The sequence below is a fragment of the Typha latifolia genome, chromosome 5 (genome assembly GCF_019914945.1).
Source record: "Typha latifolia isolate L0001 chromosome 5, TyphaL0001v2, whole genome shotgun sequence".
Taxonomy (NCBI): domain Eukaryota; kingdom Viridiplantae; phylum Streptophyta; class Magnoliopsida; order Poales; family Typhaceae; genus Typha; species Typha latifolia.
The window spans coordinates 1,551,659-1,576,389 of NC_133090.1; the positions used below are offsets into that span (position 1 = coordinate 1,551,659).

The following is a 24,731-nucleotide window of genomic DNA, read 5'->3' on the forward strand; positions in this document are numbered from 1 at the left end:
ACAAGCTTTTGTAAAAGAGGTGCATGAGAATTTAAGCTGAAAGACGCAGTAAGTCATGAAATAAATGCCAATTGTCCCCATTTCAGGAACACTTCAAAGATAAATTTGTCTGGCATAAAAATTTTCCTCAGCTTTTCAAACTACTTTAGTTGAAAAGCTCCATCTTAGTACATGCAGCTGTCCTTTGTTGTATTATTAGCTCATATGGCAGGATAAAGAAGAGGTCCATTACTATATTGGAAGAGGACTGGAGAATACTGTTCTCCAAGTTGATTTTTTAAAAACGAGTAATTAATTAATCTAGTATGCAAAAGTTTAATAGAATGGAATGCATGATGTCAAGGTAAAGAGGATTTTGGACAAAAATAGGAGGCGAATCAAGACAAAACCATGACTACATTTGCTTAATAGAATCATATTCTATTCAAAATGTTAAGAGACCTGTAAAATATTGGAACAGGATGAATTAAGAATAAGTACGGAAAAGTCAGATAAGGATGAATGAAATAATCATGAAAAGTGGTAAGCATATCGGCAGAATAAAGTTCTCATATGGAAGTGAAATATGATGTAGTTACCCACTTGAAAATACTGCACAGTAATGCACCTTTAAGTTTTGTTCTAAAGTTGTTCATCTCTCAATTATTCATTAAGTGCCAGGCTACAGTTATTGCTAAATTTGAAATAACAAGGGACACTTTTGCAAATAAGATAAACAGACTTCCCCAAACACATACACAAATATCCTACCCAGACTCTTGAATTTCAAGAACTTAACGATACATCAACTTCAACCTAATAAACTTAGATCACTGTAAAGAATAGGTACCATTTACAACATCAGAATAAAAAGGTGTAAGCAATTACTCACAGTTGAATTGTAATACAATTTGAAAATCAGCAGCATGGAAGTATGTATTTAACTATTCAAGGGATAGCAGATCTCAGAAAACCCAGCTTCACCAGCAGATTTTAAACTATAACAAGAACAAATCACACATCTAATTGTCTTCACTCTTCAGAATCAAACGAGAGTCTAAATGACTAACACAAAGAAGAAAATCAAATTGTCCAAAGAGTACACAGTATAATCAAAATTTAGCCTTAGCTGTTTGACCTATTCCCTCTCATTAAACAGGCTAAAAAACAACTGTGAGCTTCCTTGCATCCACTAAAAAGACCCTAAAACATAGCTTCTCTTTAAACTAGTGGTGTTCAGTTGTTCACTGATCCTCAGCCATTGTCCCCTTCTCACTAACGTAGATACCATCCAAAAACTTCCTGATATCCTTGTTCTTCACATGACATTTCTGATCAAGTATAATGATAGATCGGAGTTAGGATCTTATAAAAATGAATCTAAATTATCAAAAGCATCAGTAACAGAGAAAATGATAACCGATAAGTATACAAGAGAGCAGATCCAGACCTGGTTGATCAGCGCAGCTGAGCGAGAGACAAGTTCAATATCATTGCCATCAAGGACAAGCTCATCCTTGACTTTTTCGGAGCGTGTAATTGTCACACCTTCAAGCATATCCACTTTCCTCACCTGTTGGAAGTAAAATGCCAATACATGATTCAGGATGGTGAATGCTAGACAGTAGGAGAGCATAACCAAGTCAACAAATTAAAAGAACTGCACTTCATAGTACAGGAAAGATCGTATTATAACGATCATGAAAGGATGAATTTCTTTTCATCAGTCAAAATATGCTAATGCCACAATGTAGAACCCTGTGTGCCAATGCAACCATGTTGAGGAAATTAATATTGAGATCAAATGATAACAACAAGCTTCTGCGATGTCATTGCGTGCTAAACTACAAATAAATATATATACATATAACTTCCTAGAGTAGAAGCAAATTGTGAAAGTTGATTCCTAGTACAACTACATTCAATTGCAAGTGCAAAATCCAAAGGGCCCAACAGAAGTTCATTTGATTACAGGTAGAGAATATTACAACAACCATCAGACTCCAATAGGTCATGAAATTAATTAAAGCTAATTTGAGATAATAAATTTCCTCAGATAGCTATATGCAATATCACAGGAAAAGTGTGTGTGTCACTCTGATCCTGATTCTTTCTTTTCCTCATACTTCATTGAAGGCATCCTTTAGTGCGACTATTAGACTTGTCACTAAACACCTTCGTATCGCCATGCCGAATCACTTGAAGTAGACCTCCAAGAAAGGGTCAAGGCTGGCAAATTTCCTTTAGCAAATCCTACACTGGAGGAATCTGCCCTAGGGCATCTTTCTTTACTGTCATCCGCAGTCAACAATTTTGACTAGCAAAATTGGACACATAGCTTCTACCCAAACAATCCGACAACGTCACTGCAGGGTAGTGCTAACTGTGAAGTTTAAGCCGAAGACAAAATAGACTAATAAGCTAAAAAGAACAATTTCAGACATTTTGCTGTTGATGAATTGACATATCGAAACTCGGTTATGAGGCGAAAGGGTTAAATAAAATATTCTTTAATCAATGATACATACATTAATAGAATACCATAACAAAGTTATCCCAAAGAGGAATAAAATCCACTATTCAATAGCACACAATAACTAATATCTAAAATAAAAGTGCACACAAAAGCAAAGGCCATGGATCAATTTCTACACTGAAAGAATCATGGACCACATTAATACAAAATCATTAAATAAAACGTGACCTAATAATACCAACTTAAAATCTCGAGAAATAAAAAGATACAAAAAATGGGGGGGAAATCCTGATTTTGAAAGCAAAAACAACCAAACATATCAAAAATCCCATCTTTCTACAAAGATGGAAATGAAGCCGACGCTATGTCCTCGTAAAACACCTCACGATCAAAAATTAAACCAAAATTCGTACAAACAGTAATTCCACCACCCAGAACCCCCAAAACGATTCTTCCTACCTTCTTCTCGCCGAGGAAGTTCCTGATCTCGATGGAGGCGCTTTCATTGGTGATGGACGCATTGATGGGGAAGTGGGCGTACACGAACCTCATCTTGTACCGGAACCCCTTGGTGACCCCATTGATGAGGTTCTGCACGTGCGAGAGGGCGGTGCGGATCGCCGCCATTGTCTTGCGCGTTCCGAACCACGCCTCGACCTTAAGCTTGCGGCCGCCCTCCACAAGCTGGAAGTCGAGGTTGAGGTGCTTAAAGCTGCGGGTGAGCTTACCGCGCGGCCCCTCCACCTTCACCACCTTGGCGGTGACCTTAACCGTCACTCCTTCCGGGATGTCCATCGTCTCCGTCGCCAAGATCGTCTTCATCTCTCTCTCTCTCTCTCTGATCTCTCCCCGGGAGGATGAAGGAGGAGGTGGCCGCGAAGGCTATTTATAACTGGTGACCGGAATTAGGGTTTTTCAATCCGTGATTCTGGGCCGTCTGATGGAGAGCTTGGTTTGAATGTGGTATGGGCTCAATTAATATATTGCTACATCTTTGGCCCATATAAGCCCAAGACTATTAAACAGGATTAAGTTTAATATAATCGGATTAGCTTCACCAGTAACATAAGGATTATATTTATACTAATATTATCCATCAGACCATTTTCAGGTTTTTTAAACATATTTTTCGAATACCATAATATAAATACAGTAAATAATTTACCTCCTAAAATCAAACTTAACACGTAGTAATTGTTAGATTGTTTATCCAAAATTAATAGTGCAAAAATTCGAATTAATGTGGTTCATTGACGCGGCCATTTTTCAATTAAGCTTTTAAATATTTCTATTAACCACTAACTTGGTGAGGATCCCAAATTGAGACCTATAACCAAACCACAGAGCCCTAACAATCATATATAATAAAATCAAGAAGCATCAAACTAATGAAGCTAGATCAATATATGTATATATATATATATATAATATAAACCAATGTTCCCAATTACATCAATCTATTGAAATTCAAACCCACAAACACGATTCATTTGAATACAAAAACACTGCAACTCATCAAACAACTTATAATCCAAACTAAGCCAATTAAGTTTTGATCAATGAGAAGGATGCTTCTCTTGATAAGTATATATAACTCAAACCAGTAACAAGATATCAAAATCAAACGCATGGATCTAGCTAGTTTGTCCGACGGCAAGATCTCCGAATCTCTCCTTGTGTTCCAGTGAGGACCTGAATTGCACCCAACTTGATCATGGCATCACTAAATCGCCTAGGGAAATCCGACCCATTAGCCAACGAAGCCACCATGGCCGTCGTTGCTGGGTCGAAAGCCAATCTCTGATCGATGTGAAGAATGCCTTTCTTTGCCACAACTTGCTTATAGTAATTATTATCCAATGCGTATGAATTTAACGAGTTCTGCTTGAAGTTTACTTTGTTGTTCGTCTTCCCATTTTTCGGACACTTGGCCTTCATTGTGGTTGCGAAGGATTGATCCATCTTTTGATCACTTTTGCCAGTCTTGTTGTAATCGTAGAGGCGATCGGCGAAGGACGAGCAATGCGTGACTCCCACGGTGTGACCTCCTGCATGAGAAATTTATATGTTAGAAAAAAATATTTTGCTCATTAGATATAGGAAGTAATTAATGAGTACCTAACAAGATAACCATATCATTTGCACTTAATCCCTTCTTCTTAAACACCCCAATGGCCTCAGGAACTGAGATCGAAGGAGCCGGTAGATTGACATTTTTCGCAAGCGAAATCCTTCCATCTCTCCTACCAGTTCGAACGTCATATGGTGATCCCCCAGCCTGAGTTCATTAAAAAATTTGTGACGTATATAATTAAGCAAAGCGTTAGATCGAGCAAAGAAGTAAACATATGATTCATTTTGTTTGTCTTTTTACCAGAACGATTGCATCTCTTGTTGCAGTGACTATTATATCAGCACATGAGACTACACCAGGGCAAGCACTCTCCACTGCAACCTTCACCTCGTCGATGAGATCGTAGCCTCTCGCACTCAAGTTTGGAGCTGCATTCTTCTCACACGACGGGCCGTCTAAAAGAATCGATGCATCGCAACCCTGAAAAGGTTCATTATTTTGGTTTAGAAGGCTAGTTAGCTACTAATTAAGTATAAATGATGGCAGGCATATATACATTTACGAAGCAGTCATAGAACTGCAACTGGAGGAGGGCGGCGACGAGGGTCGGATCTTGTCTGAAACGCGCGGCGACGACGCCTCTGATGATGGCCTCGACGTCCTTCTTGCCGCATTTTCCTCGGTAGTAGCCGACCTGCAGCGCCGCCGCATCGGTTTCGACGACGGCGAGGCTGAGAAGAGCGAGAGCTACGGCGGCGGCGAAGAGCGTTGGGTTCTTCATCTTGGTTAGACAATTGAGGGGTAGAGAGAGTTGAGAGCTATGCCTCGTAGTTTCATGTATGTACTATTTATAGAGGGGCTGGGGATTTGATCATATCCTTCTAAGTTGACGTGCATGCATGCACTCCTACCTGGCTGCTGGACGTGCTAAATTGTCATATTTTTGCCGACATATTTTTGGGTCAAGATCCTTGAGCTGGATTGTGTCGGTCAGAATATTTGTCGGTAAAGGACTAAGATGATCGATGATCCGATGTTTTAGTTAATTAATGGAACCATGCGTGGTGTATCTCATATATGTAGCTTATTAATTAGATTATTCTTCGGGTTCTCTGTGTGATTAGTTTGCAATCTAGCTCATTATTTAAGTACTAATGGATGCTTTAATTTCCAAAGTTGTGCATGTATAATTATCAAATACCATAGGTTAATTTTAGGTCTTTGTACATGTGAATCTTTTAGGATTGTGCTTTTTGTTAGATTATATTTGTGCCGTAAGATTGCTTTAATTTGCACTAGAAACATTAATCAACTATAAGACGGATCAATTATCATTGTGAAGATGCTTAATTTTAACTATGTGAATGACTTTTTTTCCTTCTTTCTTTCCCTCGTTTACAATATATATTATTAGAGTTCTATGGATTTGTCTATGGTTGATTGTTATTGAGGGCTTTCCCAGAGTGCCTAATTAATAGTAGGAAAATTTGTATTTATATATCCATACTTTGGTTGATATATATATATATCATTAGTACTGGTGGAGCTTTGAAATCTCTAATTTCAATTATATTAAATGATGATGTCCTGAAACTATGCTAACTGCATGAATCACAAGGTATAACTTTAACAAATATAAGATCTATTTCTTGATTGGCTGTTGCTTAGATTAAGAATGCCATTGCTCATATAATAGTTTCTTCCTCCAAAGAGAAAAATGTCATCACTAGTAACTGTGTAGGATTTAATATTAATATCATGAGTGCCCAAGAAAGATCTATATCATTTTTATTCTTATTCTTATTATTTTTATTTTTACTTTTTTAAGATAGAACTAAAATTTCACGTATGATACTCAGAGTGAAAAGGGAACATTCTAATGATCCATAAAATTGGCACCAAACTTTTAATTAATGTTCACAAATCACAAGCACTAGATCAAATTAATTACAACTCTTTGCATAAGAAAAACAACCACAATGACTGAAAGAAATTAATGGATCCCAATAAACAAAGATCTAAATATTTGTAAACCTGCAGGACCTCCTGATCACCCCTTGAGTCCCAGTGAGCACCTCAACTGCACCCAACTTGACCATAGCTTCACCAAACTGCCTGCCAAAATTAAAATTAGAGCCAGAAGCCAGTGCAGTAACTATTCCCCTTGTTACCATCTCCAAAGCCAAGTTTTGATCGGTCTAAAGGATGCCTCTCCTCATGAGTATTTGCTTGTAGAATTTAAACTATTGTCCACAGTATTAGAGCTAAGCTGGTTCTGGTCAAGGTTGACAGGGTTATCTGCCTCTCTAGCACCTCATCCTTCGTCCAATCCGGCCTGTCGTTACCGCTGAAGTTGTAGAGAGCAATGTGTGATTCCGACGGTGTGACTGCCCGTTGATTGAATAAATAGTTGAGACTAAAGACTTTGTTGTTATCGTTGTCGCCACTTTTGTTTCGCAGTTATACAGTTAATTTGTAAAAATAATTATAGCTTACGCTTTATTGAGTATTTTGTAACTTTATTTACAGAATTAAATAAATCATAGTTTAGGATTTAGAGTATTTACAAAGTCACAGTGATTACAAGTAGCTGAATGACGAATTATTAATCACAAAATTATTAAAAATATAAGGCGTTATTTAAAAATTTCTACTGTTAGTGAGATGCACGACTTTGTGCTTATGATTGCAGGTCAATAGCTCATGAATTAAAACATAGGATTGGCTTGCTTGCAAGCTTTATTTTTCTTCAGATGTTAATAGTTTAATCAACACTATATTGCTCTAATTCCATGCCTTTAGGAACTAATCCAAACGCTTTGACTAATTAATATATATTAATGCCTCCCTCTTTTGGACAACTTCAGGTTGCTCACGAGAAGACTAGACCAAACTTGGGCCCGGCTCGCAGGCTGTATGAGAACTGAGAAAGTCCTATTACAACAAATATCAAAATATACTTTTAATGGATATTTCAAAAGAAGAAAAAAGAATAAGAATAACATTTCATTGTTCAGATCATATAAGTGAGAAACATAACCAGATAACAACTCCACCAATCTTCTCTAGCAACTTAGTCTGCTTCAAAACAAGATCAAGACTGGCTGGAAGTTAGTTCACTTGAAGCTCTGGTTTGTAACAGAAAAAGTAAGGCAGTACAAGCAAGTAGGTAACATGATCAGGACACAGAGAAATACCATTGTACATAATGTTCCAGTCTTTTTGCCGAAGAAATAACTCAATTAATTGAAACCCAAAAGTAAAATGAGGATCTATTTAGCTCAGAACTCAAAAAGTCGCAACTCTACCATTGCTTCTTTTCGTTTAGGCGAAAACCAGGCCAAGATTTTTCCAGATTGTAGCATCCTAAAAGAGTAACTCAAGCCATACATGACATCCTCAATATGAGGGACGTGCTTGCCGGAAGGGGAACTGAGTGAGACCCTTGAGTCCACCCGAAAAACTATCGGCCCAGCCACCTGCAACATAGAGTAAATAAAATGTTAAATTATCCATTTAAACCTCTCTTTTTTTAATTGTCTATTTAGTATGATTTACTTTTATCACCATTTCTCTTAAAATAAGGGTTAGCTTATGTTCTACACATAGCTTTAACTTTTCATTGTATTAAAGATTTGTTTTGAGACCAACTACATAATAAAGCTTCAAAGATCTATCAAGCAAGAAGCTGCTGGATTTCACCTCGGTATACATGCAGGGAGAAAAATAAAAGTTTCCAAAAAAATATGATTTAGCATTTCAGTTCTTGGTCATTTTCTTGGTTGGAATATAGAAGAAAGATTTGTAATGCTGCATCATTGAATGTACCTGCTGTTGAAGGATGACATTAAACCTTGGGGCAGCAAGAGGATTCACCTCTCGTTCAACTCGGCCTTTGACAATGTCTGAAAGCAGATGACTGGCACCCTTGAGAAAAGCAGATGCTGATGAGATGTCTAGGCGAGCATCTACTCGTGTGAAGTCATTGAAATCATTTTTGAATTTCCCATGCTGAAGCGTGTAGCACAATGAACCAAATAAGTCTGCACTAATTGGGTATCTCTTCTTCATCGAGACACTCACACTACCACCTGCTTCATCGTGCCCTGACTGGGCCTGCAAAGTAGCATCTGACTTCACATCTCCTCCAAACCATGCTGCAAACGTACCGCCTAACAAGGAACATACAGAATAATGGAAAGACTTTAAAAGGAATTCATTGTCATCAGTAGAACTAGGGATCCAAGTCCTGTTAGTACAATCAAATATCTTGTAAAGAATGACATAATCAAATCACCAAACCAACGTTGCAGAAAAAATAATTATCACCTAAACAGTAATTCTCCCTTATATTTATCACCACTTGCATTATCGCTACTGTCAACAACAAAACAGTGTAATTCTTCTGCATGTTAAGCCAATCGACCACTATAATTACCCAATATCAATAATCATTTAGCTCAAAGATATTTCCATCTACATTGACCAATCAGAACAGGAAGATGTCATATTGCAGCAAAAAGCTAATTTCTAAAGGACCACTTAACAAGAGTCACTCAAAACATAAACTGAGCGTGTTACTAAGACTGATCAGAGTAGATGCAAGAATTGTTCTTCCTGAATAACTTCCTGATGATAAAGGAACCAAAAGTTTGAACCTCCCAGTTAGCATTTCAAGTTGGACAAGACACCCCTAAACACAAGATTGAACTCACAGTTTGCTTATAAATAACTAAGCAAATAGAATGGCGTAAAATACTTGATGTCAACTGCTTTTCCTAGAATCTAGTGGAATCAGGAAATAGAAAATTTAGGAGCAAACAAGTTAACATACATTAATGCAGATCAAGTTATTTATATTAGAAGCGCACTAAAAGTGTACTAGCAGAAATATCTTGAAGATAAGACATAATCACAATACAAACAAAAAAAATTGTGACTCATTTATCTGGAAAATTCTTCAGACGTTACCAATAATTCCTGATATTGTTGCATGGGGTTCTTTAAATCGCACATCATAGGAGGGCATTGAAGCAGGTTCTTTCTGCAATCCTCTTACTTTAGGACTCTTATTTTCTTTTTCTCTCCAAATGTCTCTACTCTTCTCCATAGAAAAGGCAGCTTTAGCACATATTCCAGGCAATAGAGCTAGCGGTACCTCTGCGGATGAGGAATTAAGAGCTCCAGGTTGACCACTATTTTTATGTAAACCAAAACGATATCTTAATCCAGAATCAGACACTAGAGATGCTATGTCTAGCGAAAATGAAGCTGGCACTTCCCAATAAGTTCCCTTGCTATCCATGAAGAGCTCTGGCCATGCTGCTTGTAGTGTAACATCATGATCAGGAAGCTGCATATGTGTAAGCCGACAAAGTGGCTGTGTTATAAAAGACTATATTGCACATTGCAAGAGTAGAAACATGAATATAGCATGAAGAAGTTTAGTTCCTAAATAGCAAAGGGAAAGCATTGTGAAAAGTGAAATGAAGTTAACCTTATGCTCCGCTCCTTTGATATGCATATCCAATCAAATGGCATTAGAAATAATACTAACTGAATGATTAGTCTCATAACAACAATATCATGTTTCTTTGTTTGAAACAAAGAAGCTGGTCAATTATTTAATTTAAGCTTACCTTATGAACAAGCAATGCTTTAGATCGTTGTCCCTTCTTCTCACCATGCCGTTCCAAGTTAAAAAGTAAGGACGTATCGGGCATCAAAGACACTTGACAGAATAAACCAAGCGCATAGAGCGACTTGTCCAGAAAATGTTTCACAATTTCTCTGAATGCAGGCATCTCTAGCTCGTCACCAATTGTCACTTCTTTCTTTATACTGGATATCAATTTTCTGGGGCGGAATTGCCCAACCACTCCAGTCCACCTAAAAGCAGTTCAGAAAATTTATAACATTGGCATTGCAAAAGTGCAACCAACTGACCAACTACCTAAGTGCTTACAGTAAGAAGTCACAGGGTGTTGATGACATCCACTCATTTTATTTACAGTCTCGATATTTAAAGACATTAGTGAAAATTGAGTTTGTAGATTCGTCTGACAAGTAATGTTAGTCTCAGTTACTCCTCTAGATCATCTTTAACATCAGCTCATGAATTGAAGAAATCACTATTAATAACAAATAGAAACAGTTCGAACCTTTCCCGGACCCAGCTCGAAAAACAAGAGGAAACTCGAAATCCCACCACAAAAACACAAATTTTCAAACTCCAAAACAAGCAAACATCCCTAATCCCACCGATTGAACTCACAAAACACCTCAAAAAAATTCCAGTCTTGGTGAGAAAGCTCGCGCCTCTTTGGCCAAAAACTCACCAATTGGAGGTGGCAGGACCGACCAAGAAGGACTGGATGGAGAAGGAACCGAGCTCCTTTTGCTGCAGCGCCGGGGCGAAGGAAGGGATGAGGCCGAGAGGGAAGGCGTTGGCGAGGAAGGAGAGCTGCTGCGGCCTCACGGTCCGGCTCGCCCGGGCCAGTGCGACGGGAGCCGGCTCGCCCGGTACGGACAAGGCTGTGCCATCGAGGTTTTGGGGAGAGGAGAGCTCCAGGTCCCAAAACGCCTTATCCATGGCTATACGAAGGTTCGCCATTGCTCTCTCTCTCCCTCTCTTAGCGATGCCTCTATCTCTCCGAATTCCGAAATGTCTTTATCCGCTGAGGTTTTGGGGAGGTTCTGTGAACCCATCCGTGGCGCAGGATAGCGCATTTGCTATCATGAGCATTTTAGGGGCTTTTGGTGCGGGTTAAGTTAATTGGGCTTTTGTTCGGCACAATTGCTTGGGCTTAGTTACATTGCCTTTACTCCTCAGGCCCATTTGGATTAGATTAATTACATCTAGACCCCCTAACTATTATCATTTTCATATAACTCCTCAACTATCGAATATTTCCTCGATAATTACACCTACAAATAACATGTGAGTATTGTATAATTGATGAGAGATTTTCTTTTAAAGAAAAGAAAAATCCATATAGAAATGGGGTTGTAAGTGAAATGTGTGGTTAAAACACCACTCAGGTGTCATCACTAAACGCTAAACTTGCATGCTTTGAAGCATTCAACTCTCCCCTTCTCCACATACCAAATTCTTTATATATACCATCACTCTCTTCTCTCCCCCTAGCTATCGCTTCTCTCTTCTCTCTTCCCTCTTCTCTCCTCCTCTCCTCTTTCTAGTTAACTCTCTCAACCAATATGAATCCTATCTTCTATCTCCTCCTTCTCTTCTTCCTCCTCCTCCTCCATTGCTTTATCACCTCGCATGCCACCATTTTAATGCAGACGCAGACATGCACGAGCCCCATCACCGTCGAAGACGCCTGCAGGGGCGCGGTCGACGGCCACCCGGGCGCAGTCGCGTACGACTACTGCGTCTCCTCCCTCAACTCCGACCCGCGGAGCCGCTCCGCCGACCTACACGGCCTGGCGGTCCTCGCGACGAAGATGGCCATCGATCACGTGGCGAGCACAGAGTCGAAGATCGACGAGCTGATGGACTTGGAGGCGACCCCGACGATAAAAGGCGGGTTCAACGCTTGCTTGGAGGTGTACTCCGACGCCGTCGACCGGCTGCGGGACGCGCTCGATAACCTGAACTCGAGGCTATACGCGAAGGCGGTGGAGCTGCTGGCGAAGGCGCTCAGGGCGTCGGAGGACTGCCAGGAGGTGTTCAGGGGGGCGGAGGCGGCGCCGCCGGTGATGGTGGAGGATAGGGACTATGGGAAGCTGGCGAGCATTGCATTGGGTATTGCTGCCTCTGTGGAATGATTAAAAAAAGAGTATTTTTTCATTATTTAATTTCCTCTGTTTTGATTTTATCGGTGGTGGTTGTTGTTTGTTTTCCTTTTGTTTTGTTACGAAAGGAGAGACTTTGCTCGTTTCTGGTTATATAAGCAGATTGGATAGTGTCTATAGTGGATTGTTGGAGTTTCCTGCAACATGGATGGGTATTTGACAAGTTTTAATTGGTTAAATTATGTTAAAAAAAAATTCCATGGCTCAAGTGGTTGAGAACCTACCTCACAAATCAAGAAATTAGAAGTTTAAATTAACTTAATTATCGAGATTTTGAGATGATTAGTCTTATTATCCGGCCTCATAATCGACAAGCTTTCAAATTATTAAATTAAAAAAATAAGCAATAATTGGAAGGTGATGTCTTGCAGAATAGGGAAATTATCAGAAATACATTAATTAAAAAAAAAAAAAGGATAAACAAGTAATAATTACATATTCATAATAATAGGGAAATTATCAGAAATACATTATTTTAGTATGAAATTAATAATTGGAAGGTGATGTCTTGCAGAAAACACTATCCTTGTTGACCTCTTTACTGCAATTTATATCCTTTGGAGTTGCCTCAGAATTATTATAGACTGAATTTTGAATCCCATATACAAAGAACTTCAACTTTATAAAGTAATCATCAGATGAGATAAGGCTCCAATAGCTGGAAGATTAACTTAGACTCTAATTATTTATCCCTTCAATAACAAAATGGCTTTGCTTGCACACAAGAACAAAACTTGTCAATAACCTTGACCTCTATTATAAGCCCATCCATTGTGTGTTTTCCCTTTCAATTAAAGATTTGGACATCCATTATTCTGACTAATTTAATGATATAAAGTGGGGGGGGAGAGAGAGAGAGGTATTAAATCCAAAAAACCACAACTCCATCCACCAAATCTCACCACCTCTCACTTGCTTGTTTCCACTTTATTCTCCACAAGAGTTTTACACATGCACTAGATATAAAAGAAACAAGGCACAAGAGCCATGCATCAGGGCAAAAAGATGTCACTCTTCTCCTCTCTCTTCCTCTTCCTATTCTTCTCCTTCTTCTTCTTCTTCTCCCCCCTCTTCCATCATCAATCTTTTTCTTCTTCTTCTTCTCTCGTCTCCGCCACGCACCCTAACATCATCGTCGACACCTGCAACCGGTGCAGAACCGGCGATCCTAACGTGAACTACACCCTCTGCGTTGCGTCTCTCACGTCGGTGCCCAAAAGCCACCGGTCGGACCTCCAAGGGCTGGCGGTCATCTCCGTCAAGCTAGCGAAAACCAAGATGATACACATCAAGAAGGAAGTGAAGAAGCTCCTGAAGGCTAAACCGTTAGAGAGATATACGCAATCATGCTTAGAGACATGTCGCGATCTCTACTCGTCTTCCATAACCGATCTCAAGAACTCCGTTGAAGCGATCAAGGCCGGTGGATACGAGGACGCCAAGACATGGATGAGCAGTGCTGTAGATGCACCAGGTACCTGTGAGGATGGCTTCCAGGACGGGGGAATAAGATCGCCGATAGCGGAGGAGAATGATGAATTATTTCAACTCACTGTTATCGCTCTCGCTATTACTTCTCTCCTTGGATAACTATCCAACTGTTCCTTTAACAGTATTATCTTGCTGTCTTCCTTGTCTGAAACCCGTGTCTAAGTATGACTAAGTCTATGTAACTGTTCTCAAAATCAAGATTAAAATTTATAGTGTATATGTATATATATATATATATATATATATATATATATATGTAATATAGCAAAACTAGCTTGCAGATCCGTGATAATAAAGCAAACATCTCTTTATTCCATTGCATTTGAAAGCTCTAGAATCATATTTGAGCTTCATATATACTTCTCCTAAAAGTACCATTTGAAAAATTGAAGTAAAGAGGATATAACATCAACTTGTAACTGCTCCATTTTTAGCTCCAGTGGATTCTTGGCGTGAATGTGAATAAAGACAACTTCATGTGCTTGAAGGTTGAAGGATATAAGCTATAATCCTAATAAAAATATAAAAAGCTAAAATCCAAACAGTAGTTTTTTTTTCCCTCCTCTCCTCTTGTCTTCCATCTAATATTTTATATTTTCTAACAAGATCCAATTATTATTTACCTGTTAAAAATCATTATTTTTAATTAACTATCATTTTAATTCTCATCTCCCCTTTCTTCATCCATCCATGATAAATGGTACTTTAATTATTTGACATAATACCCTCTAAATCTTTATTTTTTCATATAATAATTACGACATTACTAAACCAGTTTAAATCACCTTATTCAGGTTTAAAAAATAAGAACGGCTAATTAGATTTAGGAGTTATACCACATTCAAACGCCACCTTATACATCACAATCTACTCACAGAATGATAGGATACAACTAATATAGAAACCATAAAAGCAACAAACTTAATTTTAAATAAATAGATTGCAAACTTTCAACATTCATAAAAAATAACTGCGGATTGCCCTTTTCCCAAGATCAGATGAGTGATTGGATTGGTGAAGGCAACAATACACAGAAAAAAAATGCGAAAAATAGTGATTAGGTCAACTGCATGATTGATTCCAAAATAATACACCAAGGTCCCGTGCAAAGATAAGGAATAGCTATTATAAACAGATAGGAGTTCTTACCACATCACATGCTTTGAAATTACAATCCTCCGTTGAAAGGTGGCTGGTAGCATGGATCGTATAAGATTTGGACTGGAAGGTGTAGAATAGGTATTAGAGAATTAGAGAAACAGCTTTCATTAAGAATACACTTTTGGCGAAACAAATGAATCAAAAGGGAAAAGAAAAACACTATACAGAGGACCAAAAACAATAAGAATGATGCAAGAATTAATTTGTCCTTGTAGCAGAAGAAACATAATTTAGCGGTTGCTCGAAAAATCAGACATTTGGAGGTGGATAGAGATGGTATAACAGCATCGGTAGTACATAATATTTTACATCAAACGACCAGCATAATGTGCTCTTGGGTACATCTGCTGTAACTGGGGCCATTGAACAAAGAACTGATCGGCTAATCGTAACTTATAGAGCAGTAAGCCACTTAAGGAAAGCTTTCTCACTCTTGCAATGCTCTCAATGTAGAAAATGGATGACCATCTGAGACCAAGTACCTGAAAGGTTGAACAGTCATGAAACAATCTAATAAGAAAAAGTTTTCTTCGACATGAATATGAAACCAGTAACTTTATGAGTAAACTAGTTGAAACATCTAAAAGAATTGGCATTTATCAGTTATGAATGGTTTATGGGGTATATTTAGAGTAAAGGGTTATGCAAAATTTCATACCCTCTCCCTAGTGCAATGACACTCAACAGTAACAACACAGAACATTAGGCAACAATTGCTTGGGATAGGCTATATGAACCAATTTTCTCTTCTCAACTTATCTTGGATAATCTGCTCCATAAATAGAAGGGACGTTTCGTTGTTCTTTTTCTTTAGCCTCTCATATTTATATCCTCCTGTTTATGCGTAACGATCTATGCCTTAGCTAGCGATTCCAGGACTAGGTAAAGGAGAAGAGATGCATTAGGTAGCTTGACAGCTGATGCAGAAGTCGTGTCAAGCTATACTGAACATAGATTCATACATTGGAAATGCTCAATTTTATGCAGTGACATTTCAGCCCAAGAAAAAGGAAAACAAATTCAAAAATAAAAATGGTGCATTCCAGCAAAACAGAAAGGAAAGGAATGCAGATCTTCTGCAAAACCACAATTTTACCATGAAATGAGTAATCTGATCCAGTTGATATTTTCTGCTTGGCAAGTATGAGATGAATAGATGTCACTAGAGTAAAACTAACCTTGAAAACAAATGCACAAACACAAAGTGGAATACAGGTCCCTGGACCATTGCAAAGGATCTGGACAAAGAATGATAAAAATGATCAGATAAAACATTTGATAATTCCACTTTCAACTTAAATATTTTGGAGGAAACATACCACTTGAGGCCTGATTTTTACTATCAGCCACATAGCATGCATTGTGGCAATCAAAGTTGTCCCACTAGAGGTAATATAAGACTGACCCACCTCACGGCTACGATATATCTGCATGAATTGAGCAGGCTTTGTCCTCTTTCTTCCACTGGTCTGCAAAATCAAATCAAGGGATCTTGTTCAGATAGCAACACATCCATACAATCAATGCCACAACTGTTAAAATGCTCATGTGGCTTTCTTGACAAAGCAGAATCGTTAATATTCATGTCAAGTTCAATCAACATGTAACAGAGGACACAATGTTCAAGTGCTCTGCAGTAACGACATTAACTGTTAGGGAGAGCTTACTGAAATAGTTGCCAGGATGTAAGAAGGTGGATATCTTTTAAGGACCTGAAGAATGTGATCCCTGCCTTACATGATGATATTCACAAATTAATCATGCCAAAGAGAAGAATATGATACTTAGCTGTTCTTCACAGATTAACCTCATAGTATATTAATGAGTTCAACACGAAACAAAAGTTATTACACTACGAATTAAGTATCGGGATATAGATTCAACTAGCATTTACATAAGAAAATTATCCTGGCACTTCTTACAATAGAATGAGCTAAGGTAGATGGAGTCCTATTTTCCTAACCATTTACTCATTTAATGCACATGAACGGAAGCATTGATAATTGAAATCAACGATTTGAACATTTTTATTTATAGAGACTAGAGCATTAGTCAAAACTGGAGGATAATGAAGGAATTGACTGGAGTTGGGAGGTATTCATTATTCAACATCAACACTTAACAGGACGAACTAAATTCCCTTCCTCATATGTATACTTGCGTATGTACATTTACAATTATAGGGAGGAGGATGACATATTAATAGTTAAAGTTTGAAATCTAGATGTTAGGACACCAACCTAAGCGACATAATAGAATTTAGATTCCAAAAATAAACCTCACAGTGAGAATCTTGTGTAAACTCCACTTTCTTAAGGGGAATTGGGTAGCATAAATTTTAATATTCAAGTGGAGATACTAGGTCGGAAGTGAATATCAGGAAATCAACAACTATCTTAAGAATTTATAGATTTTTTTCCTCTGATTGCAACGAAAATGCAGATTTAATCATCCAGGGCATCTGGCAATAGACAATAACAAACAAAAGAAAATGTAGTTAAATTTTTTAGTGAAAGTGCATATGAGTGATTGAATAAACATGAAGGAAATAGAACAACTACTTGTAACCATTTCATCTACTGTTGCAACTTCAACCAGCTACTTATACCAGCCAGGTATTTATCAGACTTTATAAGGGTAAGACAATGACTTGCAAGAGGATAAGAAATAATATTTACTATAAATAGAACTGCAATAAATGTACTCGAACATAATAAGGATTCCAGCATGTCGAGAAAAGGATTTTGCTATATAAAATACCTCCTCATGCTGAACCAAAGACTCCTCCAAAACTTGAGCTTTTTGAAGGCTCATGTTATCAGTAAGAGCTGCCACATAGAATCTTGGTGCAAATCTCTCCTTTTGAAGAACATTTACAACACTAAGCATCTCTGCTGTGTGGCCTCCTGCTCACCAAGTAGAGGAATAAGCACATTTACTATTAGAATTTTCCCAAACAAGACTAACCAAGAAAATTTGCAGCTTTTAGCTGCATGACCGCCCGATTATTAAATTCATTGCATAGAAATTAACAAAGAAGAGTATAAACAGTATGAATTTCTGCAACATAAGCTCCAACGTATCTAACAGAATCTCTAATTGAGTAATTTCATGATATGATCAGTTAATAATGTTGGCTAAAAAAATATATTAATCATATAATTTTTCAACCTTTCTCAGATGAACATGTTAAAAAGGATTCCTTTTTCAATTCTCTCGGAGACAATCGAGCATGAATGCCACTATTTTCGACTGGAACTCCTTAAAAAGTTTCCGAACATACCAGGTCTTCCAAATACTTTGCTATATATGATCACCTTCTGTGCCGCAGATGTCGACTTACCCGAACCAAGAACGATGAGAGTCCGAAGGCTCTTCGTGCCCGATCGCCCGAGATGCCTCCCGGTCCAGTAGAGAACGTAGGCCACACGAATCACGAGAACGGCCATGACAATTGGGAACAAACAGCAGAAAGCTCCACCGATTCCGATTCCGATCTCCATCTCCCCAAATCCCGCCCTTTCTGGATTGCGGCAATTTAAAGGACGGATTTGGCGGCCAGAGGAGCAGTAAAGAGGACGGCGCCGTCAAAAAGGCCGGTGGACGGGCGGGGATGGGGATCGTGGATGTCGAACAGTGAGAGAGGGATACTAGTAGAAGGTCAGGCTTTGGGTCCAATCCGACTCAAACTTGGCTCATAAGTTTCGGTCCTTATTAAGTCCAAACGTAGGAAAGTTGGAGATGCCCAACTAAAACGAACACCCTACTAAAGTACTAATACCTGAACCTTCGTCGGCTGCAGAGCGATGGGGAAGCGGATGAGACGTGGAGGGCGGTCGCCGTCTTCGGCGTGGTACTCCGGCCTCCTCCGCCGCCGGATCTTCGAAGTTGGCCTCGGAGGTTCCTTCGACGCGGACACCGTCGCCGGCCATCTCCGATCACAGTTCCCCGAATACCAACGCATCAAGTTCCAGCCGTTCGCCGTCCGCGTCAAGGAAACCCTAGATAACCTCCGCCGCCAGTCCACGGCCGGAAGCAGCGACAACAGCGATGATGACGACGACGAGGGTGGATGTTCCACATCGACGTCCGTTGATTCCGTCTTCAAAGCCAAGGTTGATCCGGAGTTCGATCTGACGAAATCCATGCTTAGGGATACCTACAGCAAGAAATCGTTACTCAATTCAAAGAGCAGGAAGGAGAAGGATACTTACATGGAGATTGAGGTGGCGCGGGATAAGCTGAGGAGGATCGAGATGGCCGATGGGAGCGGGGTCGAGATCGCAAGGGTTGAGCAATCGAGAAAAGGTGGCAGCATTGGCGAGGTAAATAGAGAGGAGGGTAGGACGGGGCCAAAGTTTCGAGATATTGGTGGGATGAAAGGCGTAACAGAGGAATTGATGATGCGCGTCATTGTGCCTCTGTGCCAACCGGAGCTGCCAAAATGGCTTGGCTTCACGCCGACATCAGGGATATTGCTGCACGGTCCGCCTGGGTGCGGGAAGACGATGCTTGCCCATGCAATTGCGAATGAGGCTGGTGTTCCCTTCTATAAGATATCTGCTCCTGAATTGGTGTCTGGGGTTTATGGTAAGATTGGTTATCTGATTAGTTGCTTTCATAATTATTATGTTTACCAAGTTGGCAAACTCAATTTTTTCTTATTTTGTAAATGAGAAGAAGCATTTAGTGATCATAACAGCATGATGTTGCAATAGAGGCACAGTTGCTGGAACAGCACCTATAACTAGTCAAAAACTCGGTGCACAGGTAAACTCAAATATTTCTCTCAAACAAATGTTGTGATGAGCTGAACACGAGCAAACTTAGTTCGCTAGTGTTTGGCTCAATATAGCTCAAATATATATATATATATATATATAATCTTAACCTTCATGCTCAAATCACGAGCTGACTCGAATTCTTTTTGAGCCAAATAACGAGTTAAGATTTTAGCTCATTTTTTAAGCTTGGCTCGCGTTCAAGTTTGATAATTTAATTCTGATTTGAACACGAGCAAGACCTAGCTCACTCGTGTTCGGCTCGTTGACACCCCCTAGTTGTGATGTTTTATGGATAGTTTTCTTTGTTTATTGTTGACTCTGAATTTATTAATACTTGATACCACACGCCAACTGACTTGTCTTAAAGAGCTTAATTAGTTTTCATTCTCACTCCAAATGACTTGTCTTAAAGAAATAAAATGCATGATTCACCCTTTATCTTATGTATGATACTTGAAAGTAGTTTTCTTTTATCATTAGAGATTATGCAAACAAATTCTTTTTTTTTTTTTGTGGTAAAAAGGACTTGATCTGCTATCTATTAGTCACTGTTCTTGAAATATCTCACACGACGTTCAGCACGTTATCTTTTTGCTATGTCCATCTAGCATATCCTACAAGACTTCCATTGATGATGATTATGTTTTCACTGACTGCTCAGGTGCTTCTGAAGAAAACATACGAGACCTTTTCAAGAAGGCATATCGTACTGCTCCTTCAATTATCTTTATTGATGAGATCGATGCTATTGCATCCAAGAGGGAGAACTTGCAGAGGGAGACGGACCGCCGAATAGTAACACAATTGATGACATGCATGGATGAATTCCACCAAACAGTTGGATCAAGTGATGCTAATTTAAATTCAGAAACATGGGAAAGCAAACCTAGATATGTTCTTGTAATTGGAGCTACAAACAGACCTGATGCAGTGGACCAAGCATTGCGCAGACCTGGGAGGTTTGACCGTGAGATAGCTTTGGGTGTCCCGGATGAGAATGCACGGGTTGAGATTCTATCTATGCTTTTGCAGAACTTTAGACTTGAGGGTCATCTCAACCTCTTCAAGATAGCCAGATCTACACCAGGTTTTGTTGGAGCTGATTTGAAAATTTTGGTGGATGAAGCAGGACACTTGGCATTGAAGAGAATTGTATATAAGCGAATAGATCAAGTAAGAGATTGGTTGAGGCAGCCTTGGGATGCTGAAGAAATGGAGAGCCTTAGAATTACCATGGGTGACCTTGAGGTAATCTATCAATTAACCTTTCGTATATGCTCACTTTTGTCTTTTTTTTCTCTTCTGTTGATTTCCTCAACTTTGTAGCTTTCTTTCGTTAGTCGTGAATTTTGTAAATAGTAAAATAGGGCAGCAAATTTTCTCCAATGTGAAAGCAACCGTCTACTTCCTTTCCATATTGCCCTTCTCATTAATCCATAGGATCATTTAATTACTGATATATGAATATAGGGAATACATAATTCGAGTCTTTTTCACTTGTGAATTGTGATTGTAGGAAGCTGCTAAAACGGTTCAACCTTCTTTGAAAAGAGAAGGATTTTCCTCAATTCCTGATGTTACATGGGATGACATCGGTGGTCATTACTCGTTAAGGAAAGAATTTGATCGTCACATTATTCAGCGGATCAAGTGCCCTGAAAAATATAAGGTACATCTATCTTCTTGTATTATCTGACATTTATGATTTTATAGTGGAATGCACGAATCCTAATTTATGTATTGATAGCCTTCAAAATGATGATCCTGTTGTGTTATAGCCTTCAAAATTATTGTTTCCGTAATGCTGCCATAAATTTTGCTTTTGTCAAGTTATTTGAACTAATGTAGTTAATGTAGGTTTCACATGTAAATGGTTCACCTGTATCTAGTATCTTTATATCTCTTCTTTGATCCAGAAACTTGGTGTAGATTTGGAGTCTGGATTTTTGCTATATGGACCTCCAGGTTGTGGCAAAACATTGATAGCAAAAGCTGTAGCAAATGAAGCAGGGGCTAACTTTATCCATATCAAGGTAAGCTTTGTTGGCATCTTTATTTCTTAACTATAATGGCATCTTTTCTCATTGAATGCATTATTTGATGGTTTAAGGTAGATAAAAAGTGTTGAATTTTTTTTTTTAAACATTGACATTTTAAGTTCCTGATATATAGGGGCCTGAATTGTTAAGTATGTGGGTGACAGCGAATCAGAAGTAAGAAAACTGTTTACCCGTGCCCGAACCAGCTCTCCGTGCATATTATTCTTTGATGAGGTATTACATTAGCATTTTTATGGCCTGCGCACTTGTTAGTTGGTACTTAGTAATTTAATTGCTCCGGTTCAATACATGTTGGACTATTGTGTCATATGCACATATATGGTCCACTAACTAGAAGATGGACTATAAAGGCATGGCAGATAATTTTCATTTGTTAGTTTATATGTCTGATTTTATTTTCATATAATTTTCTTTTGTGCACATTATGATTTTTTAACAAAAGAATGATGCTTCCTTCGGCTGTATATGGAGGTGTTTCTCATAAGAGAGTTTTGTACTTTTTAAATTTTAGTGTTTTTCACATGGTGCATCAATGTTAATTATGTTATAATGCTGCATTTTTTGTTTAATTTTGCAAAGAAATGGTTCTGCTTACCTTGCTATTGTTGTTTTGTTTGCAAAACACTAAATTAACTGTTTGCGTAGTATATCCATGCCTATTTTCTTGAAGTGGCTGCTCGCTTTGGTATTTTTTTGAAGTTTGATATTGTAGATATCCATGCCTATTTTGATCCTATTTGCTGGAAGTTAGTTTATTTTGAGTTTTTGTTATTTCTACTTGGTTGTGTCAGGTAGATGCTATAATGACAAAGAGGGGCAAGGAAGGAGGATGGGTTGTTGAGCATCTCCTAAACCAGGTTAGATGTAATTAAATGCTCTTCTGTGCTGGAATTGCTCTTTATTTTTTTCCTTTTTAACTTCTAGGTCTAAATGTCTATGTTTCTGTTATTTTTTATATGTAGTTACTCATTGAGCTTGATGGTGGTGATCAGCGGCGAGGTGTTTATGTCATTGGAGCAACAAACAGGTTGACATATTCTGCTACACTTGTTATGTTCTCCCAATTGGCAGCTTTCAGTTCAGAATTTGATCTAATAAGTCTTGAATGCAGAATAGAGGCGATAGATCCTGCTGTCTTACGACCAGGCAGATTTGGCAAAGTCATTTATGTACCTCTTCCTGGTGCTAATGAGCGCGGATTGATTCTGAAAACACTTACTCGAAAGAAGCCCATTGCTGCTGATGTAGATTTCGACATTTTAGCGCAGAGAGAAGAGTTTAAGAATTTTACTGGGGTTGATTTAGCTAACCTGGTATGTCTCTATTTTTATTTTATTTATATCTTTTGTGTTTATTTTATCTTTTATCTAACAACTGATTCTCTTTCAGATGAATGAAGCTGCCATGGCTGTATTGGATGACGAACAGGATATCACCGATGAAGACATGTCAGGTCATCCTCCATGTTCTATCAAGACATTGCATTTTGAGGAAGCTTTGGCAAAAATAAAACCATCAGTATCAAAAAAGGTATGGTTAAAATATGTTGCTTATGCCACTAGGCCCACTACTTCGATAAATCTGCTCTAATTAGATTAATAATTAATTATCAACATATCTGGTGATGGAAAGAAGTCACGTGGATTCCTCTTACTTCAATCCAAGTGGTTTTGAAATCTTATTGGGATATTTTATATGTTTACATAGTATGACGAGTGGTTTTTCTTCTGAAATGGTGATGAACCTATTCTCTTTGGTAGCAAATAATATCCTTTTATTCATCACTTTGAATTTGATTCCGACTTATTTGAATTTATCAAGGAAAATACTTCTATACATTTTTCTACCTTTTTCTGCCCATTCGAATCTTTCCTTGTATTTGTATCTATGGTTTCCTTCCTGTAACTTTGCTTATGTTGCCAGTAGCATTTGGACAATTCGTCTCCCAATACCTCTTGCTTTTATCTCTTTGAATGCAGTCATTCAAATCTGTGTTTGAAAGTAATTGTGGATTTGGGAAATGGAACTTATGATTTTTCATTTACTTTTTCATGGCGCAGCAAAGAAGATACTATGACGCCATATCCAAAAAGTTTGAAGCTCCTTGACAACCTTAATACGATGCTCGTTGCTTTTATTAAGAACCTTGGCACCAGTACACATGTGAAAGATCCTGAAACGTGTTTATTTGTTTTATTAAGATTCAATTTTTTTTTGAGAGTGATTATTTATGAAGATTCAGATGCTAAAGTTTATTTAGTATATAATGTATGTTTTGATGCTAGGTCTATGTAATAATCATAGAATATTGAGCTTTGTTCAATATTATGTCAGTATTAATTCTCAATTTACCTTGATCAATAATTTACTGTGGCCCAATAGATTTTTATGTAGTAAGTTCCAAAATATTATTTACTGTGAAACTCCTACCAAATGCAAGTTCTGAAAAGGGCAAGATGTATTGATAATTCTACTCGGTTTCATTCAATCTTTTTCCTCTATATTTATCACTGCACTAAATTGTTCCCATTAAACATTAAAACTTATAAATATCTTTTGTTTAACATTCTCTTTTGTTAATCAATATAAATGAATGTGTCTCCAAAAGTTAATATGAAAAATTGAAGATAGTTGATCTTTTAGATTTGGTAGTCAGATAGGTTTGCTTTTAGGTTGAATGCAATCCCAGAAACACAGATAGTAAACAGATAGTATAACATCAATTCTCAATAGCCATTCCCACTGCCAAAATACAAGAAGTTTGCAAAATAACTACCCAATGCAAATAACATTAGATTTGGCATGCCCTTATTACTTAACAATGGCGGCAAGCTCCCGGGGGCTGCTGCTCCATCACTTCGCTGCCGCTGACGATTGGCACACCGTGG

General features: G+C 38.2%; 7 protein-coding genes across 7 annotated transcripts; 3 read left to right on the top strand and 4 right to left on the bottom strand.

The window, feature by feature from the left end:
• Nucleotides 1-944: 944 nt before the first annotated feature.
• LOC140789860 (large ribosomal subunit protein uL6-like) lies at nucleotides 945-3,334 on the bottom strand. The gene is made up of 3 exons (XM_073139734.1): nucleotides 2,915-3,334; nucleotides 1,430-1,552; nucleotides 945-1,310 (listed from the first exon to the last, which is right to left on the bottom strand). The coding sequence occupies exons 1-3, from the start codon at nucleotides 3,275-3,277 to the stop codon at nucleotides 1,224-1,226; spliced, it is 573 nt and encodes a 190-aa protein (XP_072995835.1). The 5' UTR covers nucleotides 3,278-3,334; the 3' UTR covers nucleotides 945-1,223.
• A 759-nt stretch (nucleotides 3,335-4,093) lies between these two features.
• Nucleotides 4,094-5,310, bottom strand: LOC140788407 (peroxidase 60-like). Its single transcript, XM_073137653.1, has 4 exons — nucleotides 5,086-5,310; nucleotides 4,830-5,009; nucleotides 4,574-4,733; nucleotides 4,094-4,503 (listed from the first exon to the last, which is right to left on the bottom strand). Exons 1-4 carry the CDS (start codon nucleotides 5,308-5,310, stop codon nucleotides 4,094-4,096), a joined length of 975 nt encoding a protein of 324 aa, XP_072993754.1.
• A 2,204-nt stretch (nucleotides 5,311-7,514) lies between these two features.
• Nucleotides 7,515-11,246, bottom strand: LOC140789916 (protein TRIGALACTOSYLDIACYLGLYCEROL 4, chloroplastic). Its single transcript, XM_073139824.1, has 5 exons — nucleotides 10,868-11,246; nucleotides 10,169-10,418; nucleotides 9,501-9,882; nucleotides 8,358-8,701; nucleotides 7,515-8,008 (listed from the first exon to the last, which is right to left on the bottom strand). The coding sequence occupies exons 1-5, from the start codon at nucleotides 11,140-11,142 to the stop codon at nucleotides 7,811-7,813; spliced, it is 1,449 nt and encodes a 482-aa protein (XP_072995925.1). The 5' UTR covers nucleotides 11,143-11,246; the 3' UTR covers nucleotides 7,515-7,810.
• Nucleotides 11,247-11,684: 438 nt separating this feature from the next.
• LOC140789418 (putative invertase inhibitor) lies at nucleotides 11,685-12,462 on the top strand. The gene has a single exon (XM_073139111.1). The coding sequence runs from the start codon at nucleotides 11,748-11,750 to the stop codon at nucleotides 12,318-12,320; it is 573 nt and encodes a 190-aa protein (XP_072995212.1). The 5' UTR covers nucleotides 11,685-11,747; the 3' UTR covers nucleotides 12,321-12,462.
• Nucleotides 12,463-13,625: 1,163 nt separating this feature from the next.
• On the top strand, nucleotides 13,626-13,937 carry LOC140788408 (putative invertase inhibitor). The gene has a single exon (XM_073137654.1). The coding sequence runs from the start codon at nucleotides 13,626-13,628 to the stop codon at nucleotides 13,935-13,937; it is 312 nt and encodes a 103-aa protein (XP_072993755.1).
• Nucleotides 13,938-15,080: 1,143 nt separating this feature from the next.
• Nucleotides 15,081-18,761, bottom strand: LOC140789417 (UDP-N-acetylglucosamine transferase subunit ALG14). Its single transcript, XM_073139110.1, has 5 exons — nucleotides 18,343-18,761; nucleotides 17,760-17,905; nucleotides 16,319-16,468; nucleotides 16,178-16,237; nucleotides 15,081-15,481 (listed from the first exon to the last, which is right to left on the bottom strand). Exons 1-5 carry the CDS (start codon nucleotides 18,500-18,502, stop codon nucleotides 15,305-15,307), a joined length of 693 nt encoding a protein of 230 aa, XP_072995211.1. The 5' UTR covers nucleotides 18,503-18,761; the 3' UTR covers nucleotides 15,081-15,304.
• On the top strand, nucleotides 18,690-24,222 carry LOC140789416 (cell division control protein 48 homolog C-like). The gene is given in 11 exon segments (XM_073139109.1): nucleotides 18,690-19,589; nucleotides 20,445-21,031; nucleotides 21,300-21,452; nucleotides 21,700-21,816; nucleotides 21,956-21,965; nucleotides 21,968-22,056; nucleotides 22,635-22,700; nucleotides 22,806-22,870; nucleotides 22,955-23,156; nucleotides 23,233-23,373; nucleotides 23,904-24,222. Coding segments are annotated over 11 exon segments (2,262 nt in total). The 5' UTR covers nucleotides 18,690-18,805; the 3' UTR covers nucleotides 23,952-24,222.
• Nucleotides 24,223-24,731: the final 509 nt, after the last annotated feature.